General features: G+C 30.5%; 2 protein-coding genes across 4 annotated transcripts in view; one reads left to right on the plus strand and one right to left on the minus strand.

The window, feature by feature from the left end:
* Positions 1 to 4,135, plus strand: part of Oscillin (glucosamine-6-phosphate isomerase Oscillin) — a 38,995-nt gene extending 34,860 nt beyond the window's left edge. For 2 of the 3 annotated variants that reach the window (XM_075379156.1, XM_075379155.1), the window contains one exon: positions 1,371 to 4,135. In XM_075379156.1, the coding sequence (XP_075235271.1) occupies positions 1,371 to 1,415 (45 nt within the window). In that variant the 3' untranslated portion in view covers positions 1,416 to 4,135. The remainder of the gene's footprint in view (positions 1 to 1,370) is intronic. The other variant, XM_075379154.1, reaches the window with a different exon arrangement.
* Positions 4,136 to 6,715: 2,580 nt separating this feature from the next.
* Positions 6,716 to 16,371, minus strand: LOC142331935 (uncharacterized). Its single transcript, XM_075377988.1, has 3 exons — positions 16,103 to 16,371; positions 10,753 to 10,943; positions 6,716 to 7,445 (listed from the first exon to the last, which is right to left on the minus strand). The coding sequence occupies exons 1-3, from the start codon at positions 16,319 to 16,321 to the stop codon at positions 6,716 to 6,718; spliced, it is 1,140 nt and encodes a 379-aa protein (XP_075234103.1). The 5' UTR covers positions 16,322 to 16,371.
* Between the last annotated feature and the right edge of the window lie 1,299 nt (positions 16,372 to 17,670).

The raw sequence follows: 17,670 nt of genomic DNA on the forward strand, positions 1-17,670 counted from the left end.
AAACATTATAGTGTAAGAAAATTTCAGTAATGTGTCCAGCACAAGGATGAAATTAATCTGTTTCTTAATCAGACAGGTAGTACAATAACATAAATTGTTATACCAATTTTTTAATGCATTGTATATTCTTAATATGAAAAAGAAGATTAGGTCAGATAAAGCATTTTCTCAAGTGTATGGAAATTTGTTTCCAGAAGATCATTTTGGAGATTTTATTTGGTTCTTTTTTATATAGTCCATGTATAATTGGATTGTAAATAAAAAGTTTTTCTGAACCATTCTCATTACTTTATGTACAGACCTCATATATATCTATATATTTTTCCTTGAAATTGCACAACCAATAAAAATATAAAATAATTTTCTTCTGTTCTTTTATAAATTTTCTATTGTAACCTTGTTTCTGAGGCATTAAGAATTTCTAGTTTATTACTTCTGGTCGTTGGAAGATAGACTTACAATTTTTTAAATCTCAGTATAGTGCAATTTGTCCAACTCTGCAAAATAAGTGGTTAACTTAATTTAATGGTTTTAGATAAACATTTTTTGTTAACTAACTTTCATAAAAGCCTTTTTCAATGTTTCTGCTCTTACATTTACTGCCTTTTTTTTATTTTTGTGAATGATCCTTTTTCCCCAGGTATATTTAAACTTACAAGTTTTCTTAATGTTTCTGTAAATTGTTTTTAGTGCTTGTGGTGCATTTTTACCATCAGTTTACACGTATTTTTCTTTTTCATTTGAAATTTGTAGATCTACTTTCTCTGCTGTTTCCTTGAGAAGTTCTAATATCATTTTACCATTTTGTAAATCTAGATCCATCTTATTTTTTTTTGTACTGGTTTCTATTTAAAACAAATTTTACTTATACCCGTGTAAATTGTTTATAAATAATTTTTTTTAAATTTTATAATGATGTTCACAGAAGCAATAATATTCATAATTCAGGGGTTAGAAGTATAAATGTTACTTTTTAATACAGAATAATGTATTCAGATTTAGTTGCTTGAAATTATATAAGTGGTCCTTCTGTAGTAATTAATTATAATGATGTAAATAATATAAACTGTATAGCTTCTCATGCTAGACTAACATTAAGGAAATGTTACTAACCTTTTTAGCTGAAGAAATTTAAAGATTATTCTTTTATCATTGATTAAAGTGGTTTTACTTATCTTATTACTTTTCTTTATTTTCATTAGAAATAGAGGATTTGGTTAAAGGCAATGGCTTTACTATTTTTATTATTATAGATCTATTTTTTTGTGCTGTTGAGGAAATTTTTATTTTAAGTAGTAAAACTAATTATCTTAATATTATATATATTTTCAGAACTTCAGAAGTAACTGTGTTTAATTTCTCTTTTTCAGCAACTTCCAGACATCCATGCAGTCGATAATGTAGACTTTTTGTAGTCTGATCTGAATTTAACAAGCAAGTATGTTTGCTCTATAAAAAATGAAGCAGAAGAAATGAAAGAATTAAGCATTAATTAAACTTGATTTAAATTTTTTTTCTTATTCCTTTCTCAATATTGCATTTCTAATTTGATATAAGTGTGTAACACTTATATCAAATTAGAAAAGATTAAATTAAAATTATAAATGATTTGTTTCAGATTAATGGAACTATTCCTCCAAAGAATTATTTGTAGATTATTAAGTTTGAAGGCCTTTAGAAGAATAGTTGCATTCATTTGATAAACGATAAATAAGTGAATTTTGTTAATTTCCTCATTAAATTTTTAGTATTATTCATAATGAATGTCATTTAAAATAATTATATCATTTTAAAAACTAAATAAATTAACATTAATATAGAAATTCTCTCAGAAAACACCAGAATCTAATTAGTATTAATTAAGTATGCTATTGTTTCCAAGTTTTATATATTTCATAAAAACTTCACTTAAAATAATGTAATCATAAAAGTACAAAAAAAAAAAAAAAAAAAATAGCATGTTAGCTTTGAACAATATAAGAAATTTCTTTGAGCTTGAACTAATCATAAAATAACCTAACCTAACATTTTAATTAGAATGATTAAAAATTTAAAGTTTAGTAGATTATAGTCTAATAAAATTTGATTAAATAAATAAAAGAATTAAAACAATGTAGTTAAAAAATGTAATTAAAAACCGCAACTTTAAATAATATAAAATGCGCTATTATGTGTTAATAACAGTTCTGCATACATCAAACAATATTATAATGTTAAAAAAAATGTTTTTAATAATGCTATTTAAATTAAAATTCTTTAGATTCTTTCTATAGATACAAACTGAGAGATTATAAATGTTTTGTAAAGTTGATTAATTCAGCATAAGGGTAAGTAAAACTGCTTATAGTTAGTTTTACTTCATATCTATGTAAATATATAAGAAAATGCTTAACGCATTTTTTATACTGCAATAGTTATTTTATGAATTAAACATGCATACTAATTATAGAAATAAAAACGGTAACTGATTTTCAGGGTAGTTATTTTTTATTAAGTTGATAAATTTTTGTGATACAGTATTAAATCAAGTAATTATAAATATAACATATAATTAATTTTTCACGAAACATTCTAAATTAGATTATCCGTAATTTTTTAGCTAGCATGTAGATTATAATTATTAAAAACTGAAGTTGTCCACACTCACACACATACACACACTTACATGGGACCTTGGGTCAGCTCCGGGGTCCAGGGAGCAGAGCCCCAGGATAGACGGTCAGGTGAGCAACATGAGCCCCTACTAGTTTGAATATGTTAATACAAAACTGCCTGAAAGTAAAAAATTTGTCTATAATGTCAATATTTTTTACCTTATTTAAAAGAGATCTTCTCAGCTCTGTGTAAAATCATTATTAAATGTAATTCACAGATACAGATATAGAATATTAATTAAAGGTACCATAAGTAGAAAGGTGGAAAGTATGTACCCTATAACTATAAATTTCATTTTTTCCACACATAATAGTTTGGATTTATATGTTAACTTCGCGCACCAAATCGTCTGTGATTACAGATGGTCAGCCTGATCGCGGTTCATCATAGACATTGTCCTACCCATCTTTTTGAACATTCTATCAATTTACACACTTTGCTGCCACTCCTCACTCCTCATTGAATTAGGTCCATACCTTACATATGTGACGATGTCTGCTGTTGACACGTTCCTTGCGGTCAAAAATTGAATCGCAGATCGTATTTCAGAATCAGCTAGCCACTCAATTATTTTTACAATTTTGCAATATAAACCGTACACTCAGACATGACTCCAAACGGCATCTGCATTTGTGCAAGGCATGCCGGGAGCCAGGGCACTGAGTGTTTAAACAGCTGTAAAAATTTACATAGCTACAGCCAATCAGACTTTACATAAAAAATAACCCTCATGTACATATATTTTTTTTAAATAAATGGTTTAAGATAACCAGCTTGTATTACAATTGAATAGAGTTTTTAGAATTGAATACCTAGCAGCCTCAGTAAGATTTTGTTTTTCATGCTACCACTTACTCACCTCATCTCATTTAAACATAAGTAAATATAATTTGTTTTTATAAATATAAATATATTTTTTATATTTAATATATTATATTATAATAATATAATATTTTTTTTAATATTTTTTATATTTTTGTATATATCAAAGAAAAAATATCAGTTATTTGATATTTAGAATTTCACATCTTCAATTTTGTCCAATGAACGAGTTCATTTGGTACAGAAAGTATTCGCTCTACTTTCTTAATTTAGATAGTACATAACTATCCTATTAATTACTCATCTAAGTACAAGAAATGTCTGGATTAAAAATAAAAAAAATATAATTGATATATGAAAAATATATATTTAATAAATTATCTTATCAAACATTTGAATTTTTATAATAAACATACTTATGAACTTGTTATTAAATGTGTTGAAAATTTATTATGAATTTAAAAAAATAAATATTATATACATGTTTATATATTCTATATAGCTTTTAGTTATACATATTTCATGGATTTTGTTATTGTATATTTTAACATATATTTTATTGTAAAATTAGGATTATATAATAATTACATTAAAATTATTTTTATACGCATTTATATTTTTATGAAATATACATTTTATTTGTAACTAGGAATGGGAAATATATTATTAATAATTTTTATAATAGTGTAAGTTATTTTTCTGTTTATTTGTTATTTAGGGTAGAATATCCTAACTGCAGTTTATCTTATGTTTTAATGTTAGGAATACTTTTAATATGTACATGGCCCATTACATTGTTCTAGCATCGTCACAGTTATATTAGATGGCCTTGCCGCATAACTCTATTATCTAGTTGCTCATTGAGATATGAGTATCTATATATATATATATAGATACATGTTCATGAATACATGTACAAGCACTGCTTATTGGCTAGTTATTAGTGATTACTGAATTTTTAATGTAATCTATTTTTCATGTAGTACATATATCTAATTTTTATAAATTATATTTCCTAATTTATTTTAAATCATCCACAATCAATCTTAATATTCCTTGCAATTGCAAGAGTTAGTAAAAAAAAAACTTGACTTTTGTCTTGGCTCACAAACACGAGTGAGCTAGTGTGGATGGATATTGATAGTGGAGGTGTGGGGAAAGGATGGACACTCCACCCAACTCGGTATTTACATCTCTCTGGTCAGTAGCATCATATCAGAGCAAGAGGTTCCAGTGTCGGTTGCCCAATGTATTATCATTAAGTTTCTCACAAATGAGGCATCAAACAATTTGAAATTTTGATTAGATCGCATGTGTAGTTTGGGGTATGATGTCATATACCCAAGTCTACGACAGGGCAGATTTAAAGGAGGGAATGAAGCTGTAGAAAATGAGTCACAATAGATGTTCAAGGATAATTGTGACGAATGACAACATTCAATTGATCTGTGACTTCATTGAAAATGAAATGAGAGGGAAATAATTTTTTGTACCAAATAAATGTATGGGACATAGGTCCATCACTGCACTCCCAAGTTGAAATTTGTGAGTATGAAGTGGCATCAGAACTGTAAAGGCAAAAACTTGTCCCTCAGCTAGAGAAGTCCTTGCAACTGTCTTTTGGGCCTGAAAGGCATATTACTTATCGATTTTCCCCTCAAATGTTACACTGTGAATGCTGCACACTGCCAGTTCTTGACAAATTGAAGGTCATCTACAGGAATAAAAGGCGCTATTGGCTGATCAGAGATGTGATTCTCCTTCATGACAATGTCAGGCCTCACATAGCTGTCAGCACTCGGGATAATCCACAATTTGGGAAAAATGTATAGAACTTCAGGGAGACTATGTAGAAAAACATTAAATTTGTTTTTATTCTATACTACAAACAAAAATCCATTATATATTTGATCCTCATATTAATTTTATGGCAGTGTTTTACTTACAGTTAATTAATTTGTAGTTATTTTTTTGTAAAATAACTATATTAACAAACTATTTGAAATGAAAAAACAAAAGCCTAAATAAGATCATAGATGATACAACAAATTGCATGTGACAGATGGAGTCTGACCTGTACTGTGTATATATATTTCTTTAATTCTTTGTATAAAGAGTATTTTCATCTGAGTATTTTGCTGTAAGATTCAAAAAATTGTATTTAAATGTCATTTACTGGTCCTGATATATTTTAATACTACAAGATGGACCATGTAAACAATAATTTCTTACAAAATACTAGACATTTAGAAATGAAAACTAAATATTTTTGGTTGAGAATAAATTTTATGAAACATTAATTTTATAACCAATAAAGCATAGATGTTGAGAATATTTGAATGACTAATGACTCTGTACAGTCTCTTCCACACTGATTTTATCATATACTGATTGGTCGTCCTGGACATGATTGATTTAGGAGGATGCCTGTTTATCTAAAAATTTTGTTCCACTGGTGTCATTTTTTTGTGGTGGTCATTTAAAAAATATAAGTTTTGTATATGTTTTCTTGTTGCCAAATACCTCACATCACATTTTGCAGGTAATATATAGATCATCTCCACCAATTGTGCAGTAATATCTTTCAGAGATATCTATAAATATTGATGAATAAAAAAATACAATGTATGATTTGGATACAACTTTTTTATCTTTATGAGAAAAGATATTCTAATGGTTTGATTACACAATTCTTGTTACATTCAATAACAGTTTATAAAAGTAAATTTAGTTGCAATTGTTGTTTGGTTTTGCTCTTTTAAAATACCATTTTGTTATTGGCAAATCATAGATTAATTTTTTATTAGGTTACACAATGCAGACATTGAATTTAGTAAATATAATGCTAATGTTCTAGGTTTACTGTGAGATAATTACATATTTAAAAAGTTATGAATGTTTGTATTATGTTTGTGCAAAGTAACAGCAGAAATTCTGATTGTTAATACTAAGGAAATTTATTCACTAAAAGGGAAAGCATTGGAATATCTGATGATCAAGTGTATAGTGTAGCTGTAAGTTATTAGTTTTTACCTTATATTGAATCAGAGCTATCTACATTGTTTTACCTTGATAAAAACTAAAACAACCAGTATTGTTACCAGAGAGTGAATTGATTAATTAAGTGGCTATGTTTCATGTTTTGCTTCTGTTTAAAGATTCGATCTTGCTCTAACAAAACCAATTTATAATAAAGTAGGTTCTATTTTATACTTTAATTTTTTTTAAATCAGTAAAATTATAACCATCCGTTATTGTCAACAGTTTTTAAAAAATGGTGCAATTTTTTAGCAGTTTCATTTTTATTGTTTAATCTTTCACTTTTTATTATAAATAATAATGTATGTTTAAATTTTATCCATCCAAAATTTTTCCTTTCTTCATCAAATTTCTCTATTGTAAAATCTGTACAACTACAATTTAATAATTTCAAATATTTTATGAGACTATTGTAATAATAAATTGTAAGATTATAAAAATCTGCTTGTATATGTGGTAATGTCGATGTAAATATAAAGTGCGATATATCTCGAAAAGGTGAACCAAATTTACAATACTCAAAATCAATAAATTTTACTTCAGTTGGAATCATTTTCTTCTCAACTTCACTTTTATTATACCTAAAAAATATATTCTTTATCCATAAATCATTATGTGTCATCGTTGAAAAAGGTTCTCTTGGTTCTCTTATATATTTTTCATCAATTTTTTGTATTAATTTATCAACTTTTTCATAATATTTACTTAATTTATCATTTTTAACTAGTACTTCTTTAATTCCTCGTCTGAACTTTTCATTACTTCGTTGTATTCTTTCACTATGATGGGGTGGAATACTTGGCTTGGCTAATTTTTCTAAATAAGATTTATATTTTGTTGCATTTTGTTTTTTTATTGCGATTCCAGTTGCATGAAACAGTGAAATTTTATCAATTACTAGTTTTGTGTGAACCACGTCGTAATTTTCTCTGTAAATGTTTTTTTTTTTATTTTAGTCCAAAGTTTTTATCATAATTTTTTTTTAATATGTGTGCATTGACTAATAAAACAGAACTCTTAAAAATTTTTAAATAAATATTTTATTCTGATCAATACATAATAAAACAATCTAGAAAAGGTAGGTATGCTATTGCAAGAATAACAATAGGAACTCCCCCCTAGCACTTGCCTGAACGGTTCAAGCAAAACTCAGATGGTAACCTTGATAATTGTTACATAAAAAACTACACAATTAGTTATAAAAGGTATAAGTGGTTAATACTCATAGCATTAATGAAAATTATTATAAATTACTATATTATTACTGCTGTAATAAAATTAGATATAATTTTAAAAAACAGCTTACCAAATTCCAGTTTAATTTGCTAGATCGCTTTCAGCTATTCTGCCATTTATTTTATACAAATATGTTTACTATATGTTTATGTTGACTATACTTATTTAACAAATATGTCGTGTTAAATAAGTATAGTCAACTAATTCAATAAAATTATCACAGGAAAAATATTTGCAGATTATTTAATTATTTATGTTATAGTAGCTTTATTATGAGAAATTTCAACCATATCCTTGTTTTACATTCTGAGCCTTGAGATCATAAAATTTGATATGTCAGTGTATGATCAGATGTAATTATTTTCTTTTTTTTATTTATCTATATATTCTGAGTTCTGTTTTACTATTTTATTATTTGCATTAATAATTAATAAAGTAGAACACATACATTGTTTAAATTATTATTTATATAACTTACAACATGTAATAGATTTTTGAGCCAAAAATTGCTAATTTGCTGCTATGATATGAAATAAACTTGTGCTGCAGTTTCTAATTATTTATTTATATTCCAAAAATACTTAAAACAAATTGATAGAAATCTTATAATGTTAAATCATAAGCCATGCCTTATAATGTTTTTAACATAAGTCATGTTAGCCGTAAAAATACATAATTTTTATAAAAGAAATTATAGAATCAGGTGTGCCAGTAGATTTTAATTTATAAGAAGGGAATTTTATCAACCACACAGCTTGTGTGGTGAAGAATGATGTAACAGGCTTAAAGCCCTTTTATGGTATACCCATCCTATAAAATCAATATTTAAGTACAGATGATGTATCAGACACAGTTTTGTAATGCTGACAAAAAGGCCAAACTACCAAAAAAATATATGGAAGTGAAACTTGGACAATCGGAGTATCTGAGAAGAAAAGATTAGAAGCTTTTGAAATGTGGTGCTATAGGAGAATGTTAAAAATCATATGGGTGGATAAAGTGACAAATGAAGAGGTATTGCGGCAAATAGATGAAGAAAGAAGCATTTGGAAAAATATAGTTAAAAGAAGAGACAGACTTATAGGCCACATACTAAGGCACCCTGGAATAGTCGCTTTAATATTGGAAGGACAGGTAGAAGGAAAAAATTGTGTAGGCAGGCCACGTTTGGAATATGTAAAACAAATTGTTAGGGATGTAGGATGTAGAGGGTATACTGAAATGAAACGACTAGCACTAGATAGGGAATCTTGGAGAGCTGCATCAAACCAGTCAAATGACTGAAGACAAAAAATAAAAGCTCATTGAACAATATTTCAGGCAATTAAAATTGCATTGTGCAATCAGTCTAGTACAATGCGTTTGACTAGGATAATTTTTATGTAGCCAAATGATATGCAGGGAACTATTAATGTCTGTCAACCAAACTAATCATGAGTCTTCCAATTATAGTTTGGCAACTAAATAAAAAACTAATGACATGACCTGGTCAGAACGTCATCGACGGTTGCTCTCAGATAACATCCTAAAAGGAAGAAGAGAGTAAAAAGATGACGGAGAAGCTCTCAGTCCCAGTCAGGCTTTCAACTTCAACCACCGGGGAAGCCAAGCTAAACCTTACTCCGTACTTTACGGCACAATAATAACAATCCGAAAGAGATTTGTTTAGTCCACATTAAACTCCCATTTTACAAGGTAAGTGGAACTATATGAGGCTGTTGTAGAGAATTAAATACACTTTTCTTTTCTGAATAACTAGACAAATCTTACGAGCTAAATGTGATTATTTTGGGGCTGTTGAGTGTCTGATAATATGGAACCATGACAACTGATGTTCTCAAAATACCTCCCATTCAAACAATTTGGGTAGTGACTGTTATACCCAAATGTACTTCTATTTCATTATTTGATGAAGTCCAGCTACAAAGTTCCAGGCATAAGCTTATTGAATAAACGTGTAAAGTTTTCAGCTATGTTATTCTTTTACATTTAATGGATCAAATGTTTTTTTGGCAAATTCTTGATTTTTGCAATAAATTGAAGTCACAGGGTTTTAGATCTGATAATAAGGGAGAATATTCAAAATCATTATGCTGTTTCTAACTAAAACTAAGCATACAAGGCAGGATATCTAGGTGCCCTGTATTCATAGAGAAATCAGTTTTCAGACTGAATAAATTTGACCACTTCCTTGTAATATTTTTTTGCACTGCTTAGACAGTACCACCTTGGATATCTTTATTGTCATCCAGTTATCCACTCTGTCATGATATTTTTGATACTGATAAGAATAATGATCATAGCCTTAAATTTCACTTTTTTAATTTTTGATGATCCTACACTCTTTCACTGCATCAGTTACTGTTTAGTTGTTTGTTCACATTAAAATACAAACATCTCAACTCTGTTAATATTGTTTAGTAATTCTGATTTCAGAATGGCTATTTGTGGTACACATTTGTCATACTCGTCATATAGTGATTTGTCGATTCATCTAATCGTATAAAACGTCACGCCACATCCTGGCATATCTTAATATCATCTATTTTCATCTTTATATTTAGGTATCAAATGTTTTATTATTAATACTTCTGGCGTTTTAATATGTTTTGGAAATTATCAGAAATTCAACACATGTATTTTCAACCTCTTCACAAATTTTAGTCATTCTGCTCTTAAAAAAAAAGTAATCTATTCCAATAATCTTGTAAATTTAAATACGTTTTGTTGGAGATTATTTAAGTCAAATGAGAAATTTAAGATTGACAGGTTTCAATTTTATGTAGATGTATATCGTAAAAGTCGACTAGCTAAAACCAATCCCACATGTGGACTACCTAGTTAAATTCTTTTTTTGTTGAATATATGTGATTGATTCATTGAGAATATCTCGATCAACGATAAAACAATTATTACTATTTATACACATCAAATCCTGGGACATGATAGCCATATCATACAACACAAGTAATTATTTCATTTATAACTTATTATACTTACAGTAAATCTGCTAGAATAAAACCATCGGAAGTTAAATGTTTTATGAGAAAAACTGATGCTATCATACTTCCACCATAAAATTGAGGAAATACATTAGGTATTGGATTTTCACCAATATTTTGTTGTCTTTGTACTCTAATATACTCAGGAATAGCGTATCTATACATAAATAGTTCTTTACTAAAGTATTTCTGAAACATAATACATAACGTTATTTTTTGGACAAAAAAATATAATCCACGTTGAAGTAACTTATTAAGAGATATTTTTATTGACATTGTATTGTGTTGGCTTACTGTCTACATCTGAGAGGCTTCATATATTTCTCAATCATTGAACATAAGACGTCATTTCAACAGGATAAGAATATGGCTGGAGAATTAATATTGCTAAGATAAATTTACAAAAGATGAAGAATATTATAGTTACAAAAATTGCTGCACAGTTTTCTGAAAAAAATGTTGATTTAACTTTAATCTCTTGGGTCAGGAGTACTACTCAATGTTGTTCAAATTACATTATTTTAAAATTAATCTGTTAATTAACTACTGTATTTTGATACAGTAAATGTACAATCATTTCTTTCAGAAAAACACGAAATTTTTGAATGTGGAAATTAAATAATCACTGGTTAAAATATACAATACCGTTTGGAAACAAATCACATCAACTACGTACAGCCGTGTGAATCGCCTTTTTTTGTTATAAAAGCAATAAAATAAAAACTTACTTGCCGAGTATTTAAATCAACCAAAAGAGCGGTTAGCGTGGCGTTTCGGTGACACGAGAAAGCAATACCGACCCATCGGGTTGATCTCCCAAATCAGCTGATTTGGAAGTCGAGAGTTTCAGCGTTCAAGTCCTACTAAAATCGGTTATTTTTACATGTATTTGAATACTAGATCGTGCATAGCGTTGTTCTTTAGCGGTTGGGCTTCAATTAACCACACATCTCAGGAATAGTCGAACTGAGACTGTACAAGACTAGACTTCATTTACACTCATACATATCATCCGCTGAAGTATTATTTGAAAGGTAATTACCGGAGGCTAGACAGGAAAAAGAAAGAGAAAGCAATATCAATGTAGGCCATTAAACGATATCTGAATCAAAATTAATTGTAATTAATCTGAAGAAACGAGCTGGTGTTTTGTTTAGTATATATACTGCCGAAGCCAGCTCCAACCATACAAGTTTGTTTGTGTGGAATTATAATATTGTATTTGTGAGTTTTTTTTTTACTATAGTTAGGAAAGATTTAGTTGTTTTATCAATATTTTGGAAGTTATTTCAGTGTTAATTATTTTTGGTAGCTTGGGTAGCCTAGGCTATCTGGTCCATAGACTATTTGGCGGTTCTTTATTGGATTTCGCCTCTTTTAGTTGCTTTTTTTTTGTATAGTGTTTTGTTAGGAGGTACTTTTTGATTAGTATTGTTAATTAGTTATTAATTTAAAATTAGTGTAATTTTACGGATAGTTGTTTATGAGTCAAGAGTGTAATTTGTTTACGTTGGCAACGGACACATTGCCTCATTGTGAGTGGTCGTTGTGTTTGGCGGCCATATTGCCTTGTCTAGATTGGTTCGTTGTTTAAATTGTGCTGACATTGTGGACGGTCTGTCTGCAGGTTATAAACGACTCGTACAATATTTCAGTGTTTATTTCATTTATTAGGTGATCAGTTGATAATATGTCTGGTAAGGAGAAGCAGGGTAAACAACCCACTCCTACTGGTGAAGGATGGCTGGGGTACGGATAGATGACTCGTCCACCTCTTCGGTGGAGAACGAGTCCAGGGCTGGAGTGTCGGTTGTTTCTAACCGAGCCAAACTGGACGATCTTGTACGCGAGTTTAGTAAGGCTATAGGATGTGAGAGTAGTTCAGCTCCGCTCATTGACGGAGTTTAATGAACGATATGATTCATTCATGCAATTTTTAGACAATCACAAATGTGGTTTGATTGGTTCTCGAAAAATGGCTATCTCTGGATTGAGAGAAATCAGTTATCACTGACCTAGCTGAAGAATAAGAGACCTCAGCTGCTAAGCCTGCCAAAAGTGAGGAAGGAGGTGGTTAAAGAAATTGTTTCAGTTCCTGTGGTTATGCCTTACGCTGAGGTGTTGAGAGAAACGGGAGGCCAACCTGGCCCGTGAGCAACCGGAAGTCATTTTCGTCAACTTAAAAGAGGGGGGGTAACAGATGAGTAAGGAGATGAAGGATGAAATTTCAGGTTGTCCTTCGTCAAAAGAGGTTAAGCCTAAAAATTCGTAATATACGTGAAACGAAAAAGGGGTTAGTGGTCGTTGCTGACGACAAGCAAACTATCAAAGTTGTCTCAGTCAAAGTTATCCCTCGAAGTCGGTAAATCCAACCTGAAAGTCGACCCCAAAAGGAGAAGACGTCCGAGGGTCATAGTTTATGACATAGATCGACGTGTATGTGAGGAGGAGTTGATGACTCTCATCCGAGAGCAAAATACTCACATGACAGAGGCGGACTTCAAGTCTGTCGATTGCTATTTAAAACTGATAACTGCAAGGCAGCGCGCTACCAGTTTGTGTTTGAGGTGAGTCCTGATCTCTGAAAACGCTTCGTTACGGAGCAGATTGTTTGTTGACTCTTCTTCATGTAAGGTCAAGAATTACTTAGATGTCTAACGTTGTTTCAAGTGCTGCCAGTATAGACACAGAACGAAGTTCTGTAAACAACTGACAGCAGTGTGTGCACATTATGGTGAGGAGGGACACGATGATGTCTTAAGAAGTCGGAGGATCCAACTTGTGCGAATTGCAAACGTGCTACTAAGAATTCCAAGCACTCTGCTAATATTAAAGATTGTGGTTTTTATCGGAAGACTCTCGATATATACATATATATATATGAATTCTTTAGCGTTAAATGGTTAAATTCGGGCAGTTAAATGCGCAGATGTTTAAATTATTCAGATTGAGTTCGGTGAGGTTGCTCTGCGTAGAGGTTTGGATGTGCCGACCTCCTTGGCGCGAGTGGTAGCGTCTCGGCCTTTCATCCGGAGGTCCCGGGTTCGAATCCCGGTCAGACATGGCATTTTCACACACGATGCAAATCATTCATCTCATACTTTGAAGCAATACCTAACGGTGGTTCGGAGGTTAAACAAAATAAATAAAAAGGTTTGGACCTGGTTCTTCTGCAGCATCCATATGTTGTATCTAGTGATCTGCTAGATTTTTATCATTGGAAACAATTCTACTGCGGTTCTGACAGTGTGTCTGCTATTGCAGAAGGGAGCTTCATTGTGTCTAATAACAGCAGCTGTCAGATAATCATCACGTTGTTGTTCGTTTAGATGTTCAGAACTTGCATCTGTATGTTGCAAGTTCATATTTTCAGTACAGCGATCCTGCTGATCGTCATCTTGACGTCTGGGATAGAATTCTCAGATTCTCTGGTCATAGTCTTACTCTTATTGGTACGGATGTTAACGCTAAGTCCACTAATGTGGCAAATTGCTTTCACCACGGTGAATTAATTGAGGGATTTTTAGCCCAATATAACTTACTTGTATTTTATTTACATGGTGAGTTGCCCACCTACGCAGGTATGGTAGATGGGCGTCGATTGTTTTGTGGAACGAACATCAATGTTACCGTTAGTAAGTTTATTCCTGTCAATGTTAGAGACTAGAAGATGGCTATTGATTGCTCAAGCGATCATCGATTGATCATTTATAAGATTGTTGGTGGCTTGAGTGAACGCTACTGATGTAATCCCAGTTCATCAGGGTCGTTTTCTGCACAGGCATGCGGACTGGAGAATAAGTATCGAGACTGCAGTAGCTACCACCAGTGTGTCAGAAAAATAGTTAGAAACCATTAGGCCAAAATTAAAAGAAGGCTATTCGGACGAAGAAATCTGTAATGCTGATGAATCGGTCTTTTTGTAAACTGACGCCAGAAAGAACCTTCCGTTTAATGGCGGAACGTGTTCGGGTGAAAAATTATCAAAAGAAAGACTAACAGTACTAAGTGCTACAAATATGATTGGAACTGACAAAAAAAAAACCTTCTGAGAAAAGAGAAAAGTATTTGAAATCGCTTCCTGTTATGTACGAAAGTAACAAGAAAGCTTGGATGACACAGTCATCCTTTACGCCTCGGTTACGAAAATGGGGCCGTGAATTAAAGATTGAAAATGACAAAATACTGCTGCTCATTGACATGTGTCCGGCTCATCCACACATCAAAAATCTTCACTGTATAACGTTACTGTTCTTACCATTGAAAACAACAGCAGTCTGACAGCCTTTAGATCAACTCTGTAAACGTTTACTACAAAAAACACCTAATTTTACAAATGATTCAGGATTTAGATAAAAAAAGAAACACAAATAACTATTCTGACCACAGGCTGGAGAAGTTACTGACGTTGCATGTGAATTAGAATCTTTAGTGGAATGGAGCAATAACTGTGCAAAATCAACCGTTGTCAAATGCATTGTTTGATGATTATCAAGATGTTGGCAAAGATTTAGAAACGCATGAAACTGTAACAGATGATGTAGTGGCTTCAGTACTAGCAGAAATAGATGAGAACTTAGATAATGTCAACAAAGGTAACGATGAAGACATCAACCCGCCAAATCTTCCATATGTTTTAGCGGCAATGAAAACCGTATGCCGGTTTCTAATTTGACACAAGTTTCTAATGAGGAAAAAAGAGTGTTTGTTTTGATTTAGAAAAGAACCTTCAAAAACTGTATTATAACACAAAATGTTGTAATACAACAACAAAAGCAATATAACCGACTTTTTGTAGAAAAAATAATTTTTACAATTTTTCTCTATCTTCTTTTATTCTACCGTATTTGTATTTATTATTGCATTTTTTTTTTATATTGCTTTATTATGAAAATAAATTATTATTATTATTATTGTTGTTGTATTACAATACCCGTGTAGATGGCATATTAAAGTAGTACAACTAAGATAGCTAAATTTCGGTTGTGATGACCTAAAATCGTTGGTCCGTTGGAAATCACTATAAACAATATTTACTGTATATATATATATATATACAGTATATGTGTGTGTGTATAATATATATACACACACACACACACACACACACACACACATAAATTTTTTATTTGAAATACAACTGCACCTAGTTTCAGATACAAGTGTATTTACTTTTGCATTATATTTGCTTGCATGACTGTTATCATGTAATTTGCTGTAACAATTATCAGTCATAGACTGGATAAGAATCATTTGAGTAGCAGAACCATCTAATAATAATACTAATAAAAAATCCTAGATAATAGAATAAAAACTATAATTTCAGTTACAAAAATCTATTTACCTACCTTAAATTTTTGATCATCAGGCACAGGTAAATGTTTCGCAATTATTTTAAGTACTTCCCTACCACCATATGTTGTATTAATTAAATCTACAGTAACTAAAAGAACTGCTCTTCTACCTTCACTGCCTTTTTTTATATATCCTATATCAGAGATATTAATTTTTAAATCACTCGATAAAAAGTTTGCAAGAATTTTTATAATAATATCAGCGATTTTCATTTTTTAATAATTTAAATTGAATATTTTTTAATGTTTAGTAAATATCAGTCACAGTCACGTTGTTATATCATCAATGTCCAATTTATTTTTTTTAATATAGTATTTGTTAGTAATACTTATCTTATCATTCACCAGAAAAAAAATGAAAACAAAACAAACAGAGTGATAAGAAAAAACTGTTGATTAGCAAAGATCTAGACATAAAAATGCCTAAACATTTATTAATCAATGTATTTGTAAGCATTTATGATTAATTGTATTATTAGCTTTTTTCAGTTACATATTTATTTGTTTAATAAATAAAAACATTGTAGCAGAAAACAATTTTATGTAAACTAATAAAGCATATTAAAGAAATTTCTTCAAAATAAACAACAACAACATTTTAAAACCTTAATAAAAATAACCCAACACAGCTGAATTACTTATGCATATCACACGCAAAATTACCCAACGAAATCAAAATATCCAATTTTATTTTAATTATATACTATCACATAATATACACTTACTTTTCAGCTTATAACTACAATAAAATATTTATCTACACATTAAAAGAATTGGATTTACCTGATACATACCTCAACTATTAATTTTATTTTGCAGTTGTTGGACAGGAAAAAGTGCGTCCAAATTCATTTAAATACAAACCTCCCCTCTCCACTGATAACACTAATGATGTACTGGCTCTATAAAAGAGATCCTACCATCTTCAGAATGAAACATGAAGGTTTTAGTAGCATCACACCTTTCTTTTCTGTTTAGCCTCTGGAACCTCCATAAGGTATTACTTCAGAAGATGATGTGTAATCTTGAACAGTCTCAGGCCGACTATTCCTGAGATCTGTAGTTAATTGAAACCCAACCACCAAAGAACACCGGATTTGAATACTACTAGATCTTGGATACCGGTGTTCTTTGATGGTTGGGTTTCAATTAACCATACATCTCAGGAATGGTCAATCTGAGATTGTACAAGACTACACTTCATTTACATTCATACATATCCTCATTCATCCTGTGAAGTAATAGCAACAAAAAAAAAAACAGAAAAAAAAGAGATTGCTCTCTAAAGTGATGGATTATCGAATGCGTTACAAGTACGGTGGTAACTGAAAATAAAATACTCAGGGCATTTACCAAAACTGGTATTGCTGCTTATGCTTAGAAACTGGCTCTCCAAAGGCTGCGGCAAGAAAACCCACATAAAAAAACACAGGCTGGAGGTTAGGCATAGTAACGACTCTACGCTGAAAAATATACTTTTATTGCACTGAGTAAACAACAGCTTCATAGGATTTTTAATGGATATCAAAACTGGTTTTAAAATGGAAGCAAAAAAATTATGT

Source organism: Lycorma delicatula, chromosome 11, assembly GCF_047948215.1.
Source record: "Lycorma delicatula isolate Av1 chromosome 11, ASM4794821v1, whole genome shotgun sequence".
Lineage (NCBI taxonomy): Eukaryota > Metazoa > Arthropoda > Insecta > Hemiptera > Fulgoridae > Lycorma > Lycorma delicatula.